This window comes from Callorhinus ursinus, unplaced genomic scaffold, assembly GCF_003265705.2.
Source record: "Callorhinus ursinus isolate GAN/ISIS: 27379988/994484 unplaced genomic scaffold, GSC_fseal_2.0 scaffold79, whole genome shotgun sequence".
Taxonomy (NCBI): domain Eukaryota; kingdom Metazoa; phylum Chordata; class Mammalia; order Carnivora; family Otariidae; genus Callorhinus; species Callorhinus ursinus.
Window position 1 is genome coordinate 4,142,119 of NW_027397141.1, and position 11,730 is coordinate 4,153,848.

Sequence of the window (11,730 nt, forward strand, 5' to 3'; positions counted from 1 at the left end):
CCTGCTGACACCTGCTGACACCTGCCCTCCCACCTGCTGACACCTGCTGACACCTGCTGACACCTGCCCTCCCACCTGTTGACACCTGCTGACACCTGCTGACACCTGCTGATGCCTAGGCTGTTTCCAGTGGTGGACGACCTGTGAACACTCCTAACCAAATCTTTGTACGGATATATGCTTTCTTTTCTCGCAGGCAGACTCCTCGGACTGGAACGTTTAGCCCACCCAACGGATGAGTGCTTACCTTGGAAGGAGCTACCAAACTGGCTTCCAAAGTGGTTGTCGTGTTCTATGTCCCACCAGCAGCTCCTCTTCACCCCTGACGCTCTTCACAGTCAGTCTTTCCATGACAGCACACGCGGTGGTGTCTCGTTTCCTAAGAATAATCGTGCTGAGCATGTTTTCGTGTGCTTGTTGGCCACTCCTGTCTTTTCTTGGGGGAATTGCTCACTTAAGTATTTCTCTCATTTCTGTTTTGGGTTGTTTTCTTATTAAGTTTGAAGAGTCCTAAGTATTTATCAGATGTGTGCTTTGCCAAGTATTTTCTCCCAATCTGTGATTTGCTGTTTTATTCTTTCAACCATCTTCTGGAGAGCAGGATGAATTTGGGGAGCATGTATCCCCTTCAGTTCCCTGGGAGAGTTGTGTGCAACGGGTTCTCTTTCTTCTCTAGCTGTTTGGTAGAATTCCCCAGTGAGGCCGTCTGAGCCTGGGGTTTTCTTCGTAGTTTCTCTCAGATATAGTGCTATTTAGATGATCTACTTCCTCTCAAGTGACCTTTGGTAGTTTGTGTCCTTCAAGGAACTTGTCCATTTCATCTAAGTTGTTAAATTTATTGGAACAGAATTTTTAATAATATTCCCTTATTTCCTATAGAATGTGCAGAGAGGCTGGACGCTGGCACTTTGAGTCCCCTTTGTCCTGACTGGTCTGGCTCCAGGTCCGTCAACTTCTTCATCTTCTTAAAGAACCAGTATTTGATTTTGTCAATTTTCTCTGTTTTTCTGTTTTTTGTTTTTTGTTGGTTTTTTTTTTGCGGCACTGATTTCCCCTTGGATCTGAAGGGTTTAATTTGCCCTTTATTCTCCAGTTTCTCAATGTGAATATTAAGGCCTTAATATTGATTCTCTGCCCACAATTATGGGTTTGTCTATTTCTCCTGCAGTTCTATCGGTTTCAGCCTCCTACATTGTGCAGTTTTGTTGCTAGTACACGAATGCTTGGGTTTGCTGTGTCTTCCTGGTGAATGGGTGCATTGTCATGATGAAATTGCCTTCTTTTCCCCTGGCAATGGTCTTTTCTCCAAAACTTGCTTTTTGTGGTATTAACAGAGCCATGCAAGCTTCCCTCCAACTGGTGTTCGCGGGGTGAACCCTTCCGCTGCCTGACCTACCTGTGCCTTCGTATGTAAGGTGCGTTTCCCGTGAGCAGCCTAGAGCTGGGACTTGCTTCTTCCTCCCACCTGAGCCCCTGCCATTTATTTGGAGTCTTTAGACCATTTACATTAGATGTGATTATTGATGTGATCAGGGTCAAGTCTGTGGTCCTGTTTTTGCTTCCTTTTCTCTCTTGTCTGCCTATTTTGGATCGAATATTCCTGAGCAGTGAGATAAGATGCCCACCATGTGGAGGGCAATGCCCGCCACCACAAGGAGGAGCCCTCAGGCCTCGGCCCTCTTCTCTGGTCTCTGGTCTCTGCCCAGGAGGATGTAACACAGGGACACGGGGTCGGCGCTTCCCTCCCTGGAAAGAGAAGACACGCAGGAAAACCCACATTGGTAGCATGCTCTGCTCTCCCGTGGCGGCGGGTCCTGAAGCCAAGGTGGGGCTCATGCCGCAGCAGAGACCCGTTCTCTCCCCATGGGGCAGCCACTCGGCGGCGTTGGTTAGGGCTGTGTGATGCTCAGCAGTTTGGGGAAGGTCACTGCATACCTGGAATAGGGGAAGTTTTCCCTTGATGACGTGGAAGAATCCAAGGCTGAGGGACAGCCTTGCACCTGGTCTCCCCAGACGGGAGTGTTCCAGGCTGGGACACGCGTCACTTGTGGCAACTTCCCTGGCAAATACTTGTAAATGATTCCACTTTCTCTTTCGTTTGCTTATTAGTTACAACTGTCTTGTGATGTTAGTAGTTGCTGTGGGGCTGAGTACTCCCACCTGTAACTTACCACAGCCCCCACGCCTCGGACAAGTACCATGTGGCCGCTTGCCTCCCCCCTCCCCAGCCGGCCTCCGCCACACTGCGTCTGACACCTGCTCACAACCACTTTATAAACCCATGGTACATGACTAGTTTTTGAAGTTGATGATCCTTTAAAGAGATTTCAATAGTAAGTTACAAATTCTTCCCTATTTAACCATGTGATTACGATTTCCACTGACGTTCTTCTCTGTGGATTCCATTCTGTGCTCGGTTACTTCTGCCCGAATCACGGTCACCCCTTCGCCTTTCTCACAGTGTGTGTGACTGCTGGTGATGAAGCCTTTAGCTTCTGTTTGCCTGGAAAGGGCTATGTGGCCATTTCTTCTGTAGGACGCTGTTCTGGGAGTAGAACTCCGGGTGAAGTGTTTGGTGCCTACATGACCTGCTTTTCACAAGAGACCCACACCCTCCTCCCTGGGCTGTCAGCACATAGCGTGATTTTCTCCTTATTATTAGTTTTGAGAAATTTGATTGCCATGTGCCATAGTGTAGTGTTCCCCATGTTTCTTGTGCTTGGAAGTTACTGAGTTTCTTCAGTCTGTGGGTTTACAGTTTTCATCAAATTTGGAGAGATTTTGGCCACTATTTCTTTTTTTTCTCCTTTTTTGGGGGGTTTTATTAAAATTATAGTTAGCTAACATATAGCGTATTATTGGTTTCAGAGGTAGAGCTCAGTGATTCATCCGTTGCATATCACACCCAGTGCTCATTGCATCACACGCCCTCCTTCATGCCCATCCCCCAGTTACCCCCTCCCCCCAGTCCCCTCCCCTCCAGCAACCCTCGGTCTGTTTCCTAGAGTTAAGAGTCTCTTATGGTTTGTCTCCCTCTCTGATTTCATCTTATTTTATTTTTTCTTCCCTTTCCCTTTGTTCATCTTTTTTTTCTTAAATTCCACATATCAGTGAGATCATATGATAATTGTCTTTCTCTGATTTATTTCACTCAGCATAATACCCTCTAGCTCCATCCACATCATTGCAAATGGCAAGATCTCATTCCTTTTGATGGCTGCATAATATTCCATTGTGTATATATACCACAGCTTCTTTATCCATTCATCTGTCGATGGACATCTAGGCTCTTTCCACAGTTTGGCTATTGTGGACATTGCTGCTATGAACATTGGGGTGCAGGTGCCCCTTTGGATCACTCCATTTGTATCTTTGGGGTAAATACACAGTAGTGCAATTGCTGGATCGTATGGTAGCTCTATTTTAACTTTTTGAGGAACCTCCATACTGTTTTCCAGAGTGGTTGCACCAGCTTGCATTCCCACCAACAGTGTGGGAGGGTTCCCCTTTCTCCACATCCCCGCCAACATCTGTCATTTCCTGACTTGTTAATTTTAGCCATTCTGACTGGTGTGAGGTGGTTTCTCATTGAGTTTTGATTTGGATTTCCCTGATGCCGAGCGATGTTGAGCACTTTTTCATGTGTCTGTTGGCCATTTGTGTGTCTCCTTTGGAGAAAAGTCTGTTCATGTCTTCTGAGATTTTGGCCACTATTTCTTCACATTATTTTGTTGCCCCTCGCTCTGTCAGGAGCCCTGTCACAGGCACATGAGGTTGCTGTAAGTTCCCTATGCCTCACTAGTGCTCTTTTCATATTTTTGGATTCTTTTTTCTCTATGTGTCCCATTCTGGGTTGTTTCTATTGCTCTGCCTTCAGACTCACTACGTTTTTCTTCTGAAATGCCTAATCTGCTGTTAATCTCAGCCAATGCATTTAGAAAGTCAGACATTGTAGTGTTTTTTTCTGGAAATGTGATTTAGGTTCTTTTTATATGTCCATGTCCTTACTTAACTTTCAACCTATGGAATACATACTACTTTATACCTGTTTGATAACTCTAAACTCTGCATCAGGTTTAATCGGTTTTGATTTATTGAGTTTTCTCCTCATTATAGATTATATTTTCTTGCTTCTTTCATGCCAAGTAACATGATTGGATGCCATCCTCAGTATAAACCCAGACAGGGGTCCATCCTCAGTATAAACCCCAAGGGGGTTTCCTCCTCAATATAAACCCCAAGGGGAGGTCCATCCTCAGTATAAACCTAGACAGGGGTCCAGCCTCAGTATATACTCCAAGGGGGAAGTCCATCCTCAGTATAAACCCAGAGTGGGTCCGGCCTCAGTATAAACCCCAAAGGGGGGGTCCATCCTCAGCATAAACTCCAAGGCAGGGGTCCATCCTCAGTATAAACCCAGAGTGGGGTCCATCTTCAATATAAACCCCAAGGGAGGTCCATCCTCAGTATAAACCCAGACAGGGGTCCATCCGCAGTATAAACTCCAAGGGGGGAGTCCATCCTCATTTAAACCCCAAGAGGGGGTCCATCCTCAGTATAAACCCAGACAGGTATCCATCCTCAGTATAAACCCCTAAGGGGGTCCATCCTCAGTATAAACCCAGACAGGGGTCCATCCTCAGTATAAACCCCAAGGGGGGGTCCATCCTCAGTATAAACCCCAAGGGGGGTCCATCCTCAGTAGAAACCCCAAGGAGGGGTCCATCCTCAGTATAAATCCAGACAGGGATCCATCCTCAGTAGAGACCCCAAGGGGCAAGTTCGTTCTCTATAAACCTAGAGGGGTAGGTCTAGGACCCAGGAGCAGGTGCTATGGAGGCAGACACTTTGGCTATGTAAAGTATGTCACCTCTAAACACATCAGAGCATCCTGGAGACAAATCTTTATGTTGCTAGTATATGTTTTCCTGACTCTTTGGCAAAATACAAACTTAAAGGGAAATTAGTCAAAAGTATTCCTTAAGATGAACCCAGGGTTGGTGTCGCGCGGGTGGCTGGGCAGCACGCTGAAGCCCAAAGGAGCCCCAGCCCGTCCCTCTCTGCCGTGCAAACCTGCAGTGCTGCTGGTTAGTGGACGACACAGGTTAGTGTCCAGGCCGCTGTCCAGCACGCACTTTACGGGGGGCAAGAAAGCATTCCCTGACCCTTCTCGTTGAAAGGCGTGTGCCAGGCGAGGAGGTAGTTATCCGGCTTCAGCTGCGAGCAGCCTTCCAGGGTAGCTGGATCTGCCCAATGTTCCGGAAGCTTCTCAAGGACTTCCACGTAGCGCCTCACCATCTCCCGGTACAGGTCGTCCAGGCACCAGTAGTCTGGGGAGGAGAGAGGAGGATGGGGTCAGACTGAGCAGGAAGCCCCCAGGGCGGCAGGAACAAGGCAGGCGGCAGGAAGCTCCAAGTCCCCACGTGGGTAGGAGAGGAGAAAGCTTCTGGCAACCCACCTCCCACAGTCCTGGCTCCCTAGAGATGTGCAGCATGCACACAGTTCACTCTAGATTTTACGTTGAATTCAGATTGTGCTTTTCATTCTGGTTACACAGGAGAATCTAGACAAAACCCACAATCCTCATCTCCTGCCAACAGTTCTAGCCACATGAGGACAAACAGGCCTGAGATCTGCCTCTTCCTTGGGGTTTCACAAGCCCGTGTCCACACAGGGAGCTGAACCTCTGCACTTCCGTCTGCCTTCTCCCTCCTGTGAAGCAGCCAGTGCAGACCCAGTTTGTCCCAAACCACACCCAGTGTGGGACGGCATCCTGGGGACAAGTGTGGTCTCAAGTCCCTCGAGGCTCAGGGACGTGGAGGGCAGAGGAGCTAATGCACCGTCCACCTGCTGTCTGGGGGGCACTGCCCCTAGATGGTTGCAGGCACCCCCCCAACACTGCCAGTCTTGTCGTGTTGGGGTTACAGGTAAGGCTCAGTGGGTTATGCCACTTGCCCGAGGCCAGAGATGATGGTAAATGGAGTTCGAGTGCAAGGCCTGAGCACGGCTGTCATTAAATAAATGTGCAGCGTGGTGGATGGAGGCCACATAGCTCCAAATGTGGGGTCCAATTTGCCTTGTTCCATCAGAGAGCAGGGCCAGGTGGTGGAGGGAACGCTGTGTTGGGCCAGCTAGGCAGGTGGAGGGCGCCAATGTGACTTTCACAGCCACCAACAAACTCATTCTGTACCCAAACTGCATTTCAGGCCTTTGGGCTGGCCTCAGAAGCCGGGACTGCCCTCTTTTGCGTGGGGTGCATACCCCAACTTTTGGGGGGTGTGGGAGAGGGGAGGATGGAAGGAGGGAGCCCCCCTCTCGGCCACCCCAGGGCCGGACCCCCACGTGGTGGTGAGGGAGACAGGTGCACTCGCCAAGCCTCTCCCTGCTCTGGGACTGGAGCCACGGTTCCTGCCACCATCAGGGCCGGCGGGTCCTCGGGCCCTGAAGCTGTGACTCTGGAAGCAGGACTCGGTCCTCACTCCTTCTGACCCCAGCTTCACACGGCGGGCATCCTGTGGGATGCACCCTGCGTGGCCCGGGTCTGAGTGGGGACGGAGAGTGTGTGGCCAACCCAGGGCCGGGAGGAGTGGGCTCTGCGGGGCACGTAGCCGCTGGGGTTGGACTGACCCTGGGGCACCAGCACCTCCCTTACAAGCAGCCTGTCTTAACTGGATCTGGGGTTAGCAAGCCTGGCCTTTCCAGAGTCCCTCAAATAATTCATTTTATTCTGGAATCACATCCTTCCGAAAGGAAAAAAAAAACCTCCTTAAAAACAAAATGGCAACAAACAGTCTTCTGTTTGTTTCAGGTTAAAAATCAAACTAGAAGTGGATTTTCCAAAGCTGCAATGCCACGGACCCCTTGTCAGAGTTTCTCCACTTTGTGACATGGCGTGCCAGTCCATTCTTCTCCACCTTCCCACCCAATCTCCTCAGAGACATGTCTCCCAACCGATGTCACCATAAAGAAAAGGCACACGACCCTTATCAACTTGCTTTGTAGTAAAAATGTCTACTTTTCAAAATGCTGTTACCATCAGGGAGCCAGTGATGGAGGAAGAGAGAGGGTGAGTCTGGACAGACTTGGTCCGCTCACATGTGGGCCAGGCCCACGTTCCTCTGCAGGTAGGACGTGCTCGTGGCACCTGCCGTGGTTCCCAGTGGGCTCATGCCCCCACCCCTCCTGTGTGGCCACGGCAGATGGGGCTGCTGACCCTCAGACCAGGACACTTAGAAAGACAGGCATTAACTACCTTGCCATGAGCCATCTTCCCTTAACAATTGATTGCGTGCCCGTACCGCCCACTTAATCTCACTTAACCCTATGACGAAGGCATCAACATCCCGAAGGGCAGGAGGGAAAGCAAGCTCATGAGTTTTAGGGCCAGGGAGTGCCAGGCGCGGAGCCCCCTCCCCATCCTTGGGCGGCGGGCACAGGGCCACACACACACCAGCCTGTGGTGTGTGCAGTGAGCAGGCGGGGCACGCTGTGGAGACTGGATTGCCCACCGGCCTGTGGGGTACAGGACACCGCTTCCGGGTCCAGGATCTGATCTCGTCCAATTCTGCATGTGCCAGAGACACGGCCCAAAGTAGGAGGTCACGCGGGCTGTCCGTGACCCGGCATCTCCCTCACGATGGCGGACCTCACAGCCTCACAGCACAGAACAGAGGGACGCACTTGAAAATGCCAACCCACTCGATGGAAGTCTGTGGGTCTTTGGGAAAAGTGGTGAAGAACCACCGTCTGTCAGGACCCTCGAGGTCCCTGTCTGGCCACTGACTGCAGGCGGCTGGGACGGTACTGAGGAGCTGCTGTGGTGGAAGCGAGTTATTTGGTCCCATCCCTGCTCGCTCTCGTGGCTGTGGGGCATCGGGCAGCTCTCGTGGCTGTGGGGCATCGGGCAGCTCGCTCACGTGGCTGTGGGGCATCGGGCAGCTCGCTCTCGTGGCTGTGGGGCATCGGGCAGCTCGCTCTCGTGGCTGTGGGGCATCGGGCAGCTCGCTCACGTGGCTGTGGGGCATCCGTGCCTGTGGGGCATCCGTGCCTGTGTCTGGAACGCTGTAATAACGATGTAACCCTCAGGGTGACATGAGGGCCAGACGAGGACACGGGCAGGATCAGAGCACACCAGGTCCCCACGAACGGGGCTCAGAGGCCCCTTTATAGGCTACAACTTGCTACTTTTTAATAAAGACTTTACTTATTTGACAGAGAGACACAGCAAGAGAGGGAACACGAGCAGGGGGAGTGGGAGAGGGAGAAGCAGGCTCCCCGCGGAGCAGGGAGCCCGATGCGGGGCTCGATCCCAGGACCCTGGGATCACGACCTGAGCCGAAGGCAGACGTTTAATGACTGAGCCACCCAGGCGCCCCAACAATTTGCTATTTATTGAAAAAAGATCCAGCTGTTTGACAACTACATTTAAATAAAATTTCAACTTAGAGTTTTAGTGACTTGGAAAAAAATCTGCCTGCTGAGTTCCTGGAGATTCAGAGTCAGGGGTGGTCTTCACCAGCGTCCCCTCAAGGCTGGTGGGCCAGAGGGTGCTGAGGGCACAGTGGTCCCCCCGCCCACGGCCGGAGGCGGGGGGCACGTGTCTGCTTGGAAACAAGGCCCCAAATATCCCCGTCCTCCCACATTTCACATTGGGGCAGATTCTGTTCCATTTCTGTCAAGAGGGCTTAATCTAATCTCAAGAGAGCTGGTCCCGGTCGTCTGGAGACTGCGGACACGCCGTGGACTCTGCCCTCACCAAAGAGATGAGTGCAGGACACGGGGGCCCGAGCACACGTGCCCGGCCACAGACACCGTGGAGGGAGCAAGGACCAGCTGCGGGGAGCCCAAACACGCAGGGCTCTGCTCTGGGAGACACGCACGCCCGCACGGTCTTAGGGCCAGCAGGCAGGTGGGCATCCCTGCTTCAGTTATAGCCTGAGAACACGAGAAACTGGAAATACTCGGATGTCACGGTTGTGTAGACTCAGAGAGGCGCCCCACCACTCAACGCGCCACGACGCTATCTTATCTGTGTGCTCCAGCCCTCGCCCGGGTTATTTTGGAACGGCTGCGGCGCGGCCAGCATTCCTGCCGGATGAGCACAGAGCTAAGCTGAGCGAGCCCATGGCGCGGGCCCGACGCTGGACCTCATTGCCTCAGCGTTGCCCCGGACGTTCACTTTGCAGCTGCTCACCGATAGCACGCACAGGCTGGTAGCCTGAACCTTATGGGAAAGCCACGCTTGCACACCTGCTGCTTGTCTGTAAGTCGTGTAAACATGCGGTCCTGCCATCCACCTGCTCCCTCCCCGCCCCCGGCCCCCCAAATTCACCGCATCTCCCCATCTCCCCAGGATGTGCTCTGTTTAAGCAGATATCTGAATCCTATTTTGGGAGATGGCGTTTTGACTCAAATTCATTGGGATTTGGAAGTAATCCCCAAACAATATTATCTTAATGGGGCCAAATTTCAAATGGGCTTATTATATTCTATTCTTTTGAGAAAAATATCAGAGGGCTTACTATCTGCCGTGAAAGGTTGAACCCTCTCCCCAAACAGCCCCAAAGTGAGAGATTCAAGTGGTTTCACTCTGGAGACACGTTTACAGACACGAACCAAGAGTCACGATTTCGGAGGCTGACGGCAGACAGGCAGTGACAGGACCTGTAGGGGCCGCGCGAAGGGGCGCTGGTGTGTGGGGGGCCGGCGGGGGTGGGGGCGGCTCACCTGTGGTCAGGGCCCCGGCCGTCGTCAGGTGCATGATGGTGTTGTCGCTCACAGGCCACGTCTCTGGGGAGAGGAGCAGGTGGTCCAGGCCCCCGCTTGTCTGCGGCCCCTCCCGGACCTTCCTGCCTGAGGCACTGCTGTCCTTGTGGGCGTTTCTGTGCCCGAGTGCGTCCCCCACGGCCCCCAGCAGCATGGCAGCCTTGAACTTCTCCATGGGGAGGCTGTTCACTGGCCCTTGGCTTCGTGGCAGTGGCCTTCAGTGCGTCCCACCGACCTCTGCTGTGCTCATAGTGCCGCTCTCAGGAGCTCCCTGAACGGCCGGCACGCCTACCTCCGCGGGCCGGCGGCACCAATGAGAACCTCCCTGGCCCCCTCTGCTCCCGCGCCTGCCGAGGAGCCACGTGGACGGCGTCCCTCCCTTCCGCGTCAGCACAGGCACCAGCTCGGAGCCGAGGAGCCGGGGGCTTAGTCAGCGTCCCCAACAGCTGCGGCCGCTTCCCGAAGAGCCACGACCTCTAAGCGCTGAGCCCTTGCCAGTGTTCTGAAGACGCGCACATTCCTGAAGCTTCAGGGTGGAGTCCGTCCAACCGGCCGCCCCGCTCCCAGGCACCTGCTCCTGTACCCTCTGCCCTGACAGGTTGGTCTTCTCTCGCATTTCAAGTAAATGGAATCGTAGACTCTGTGGCCTTTGTGCCCGACATCTCTCACTCAGCAGAACGTTGAGTTTCATTCATTCCATGCACGGTTTTACTTTTTGGAAAATCTTTTTGATTACACACAGTTTGGCAGAAAACCTAGGAAATGCGTGGGGCCAAGGAGAGGAGCGGCTCTAGGGCCCATGCGGTGCGGGGCTTGCTCCCCGTCCACGCAGCAGGAGGTGGGCTTTCCTGGGACCGGGCTCCAGACCGCAGCCTGCACGCAGACATCCCCAGATCTGCGCAGAGGAAGAGGCCAGGGTGCAGATGAGCAAACCAGGCTCTGGGGTGGAAGTGGGGAGTTAGGAAGCAGTGTCCCCGCCTGCCGTGGGCCCACGGGACCTGGCCACTCATCAGACCAGAAGTGGGACCCATCACACCTGGATCTGAGAATCATGTCTAATAAGAATAGCATTTCTTTCACTAATAACCGGATACTTGAGCACAGGGAGTGTTCAATCAGCACTTGTTACAAGGAGGCTCTGGAATAGTCTTCCAGCCAGCAGGGTCCTGTGGGGCGAGGCCTGTGTGCTCCCCATCCAGCGGGACAAGACAGGCCCTCCACTCAGACCACCACCCGGTGCGGGTGGAAGAGCGTCGTTTGAACAGCTACGTGGATGAAGAGGTGGTCTGTGGCTCATTTCTTCTGCTGGCTCTGAGGCTGTGGAAACCTTTCGTGAAGTGGCCAGGAGCAGCTCCATGCTGTCCGGGCAGCATGGGCACCCCCCACCTGGTGGGGGATCATTCATGGAGCCCCACTGTGCGCCTGGAGCCCCACTGTGCACCTGGAGTCTGAGGGCCAGAGTGCGGCACTCAGACATGCACACGCCCCCAGCATGGGAAGACGGGGTCCCATCTCTTCCGGAAATTCCTGGCAGGCGCTCCGTGTCTTTACTAAGCCCTATTATATCTGGGTGGTTTGTGTGTTCTCAACAGATTTATAGTTTGCATTCCAGTGTGTTCTGGTATGTGATGCCCATCAGCTAAAGGAAAGCCTCTAATTTTCACATGGAAACAACCACATTTAGTGGGCACACTCTGGTGATGGGAAGGAGAGCACCCGGCCAGGCTGTCCGTCTAAGCGGGGGTGCAGGCCGCACACGGGGGGTGTCCCCAGAGGGGCTGTGGTCCTGTGGGTCCCATGGCACCCAGCACCTGGGCAGCCGAGAACAGAACTGGAAGGACACCACCACCAGACCAGAGAAAATAATTTATTTTAATGTTTCCAAAGCTCTTGGCACTCTCATAGCATGCATGCCTTAAATATATAGAATAGAAGAAAAAGAAACCTACAGTTTTTTGAAGAGCC

The 11,730-nt window shown here is 53.1% G+C and overlaps 1 protein-coding gene across 1 annotated transcript in view; it reads right to left on the reverse strand.

Moving 5' to 3' along the window:
• LOC112826447 (inactive ADP-ribosyltransferase ARH2) overlaps positions 1 to 9,940 on the reverse strand; it is an 18,220-nt gene extending 8,280 nt beyond the window's left edge. The window contains exons 1-2 of the mRNA XM_025874561.2: positions 9,727 to 9,940; positions 5,166 to 5,330 (exon numbers count right to left, since the gene is read on the reverse strand). Of these exons, the coding sequence (XP_025730346.1) occupies positions 5,166 to 5,330; positions 9,727 to 9,940 (379 nt within the window). The remainder of the gene's footprint in view (positions 1 to 5,165; positions 5,331 to 9,726) is intronic.
• Positions 9,941 to 11,730: the final 1,790 nt, after the last annotated feature.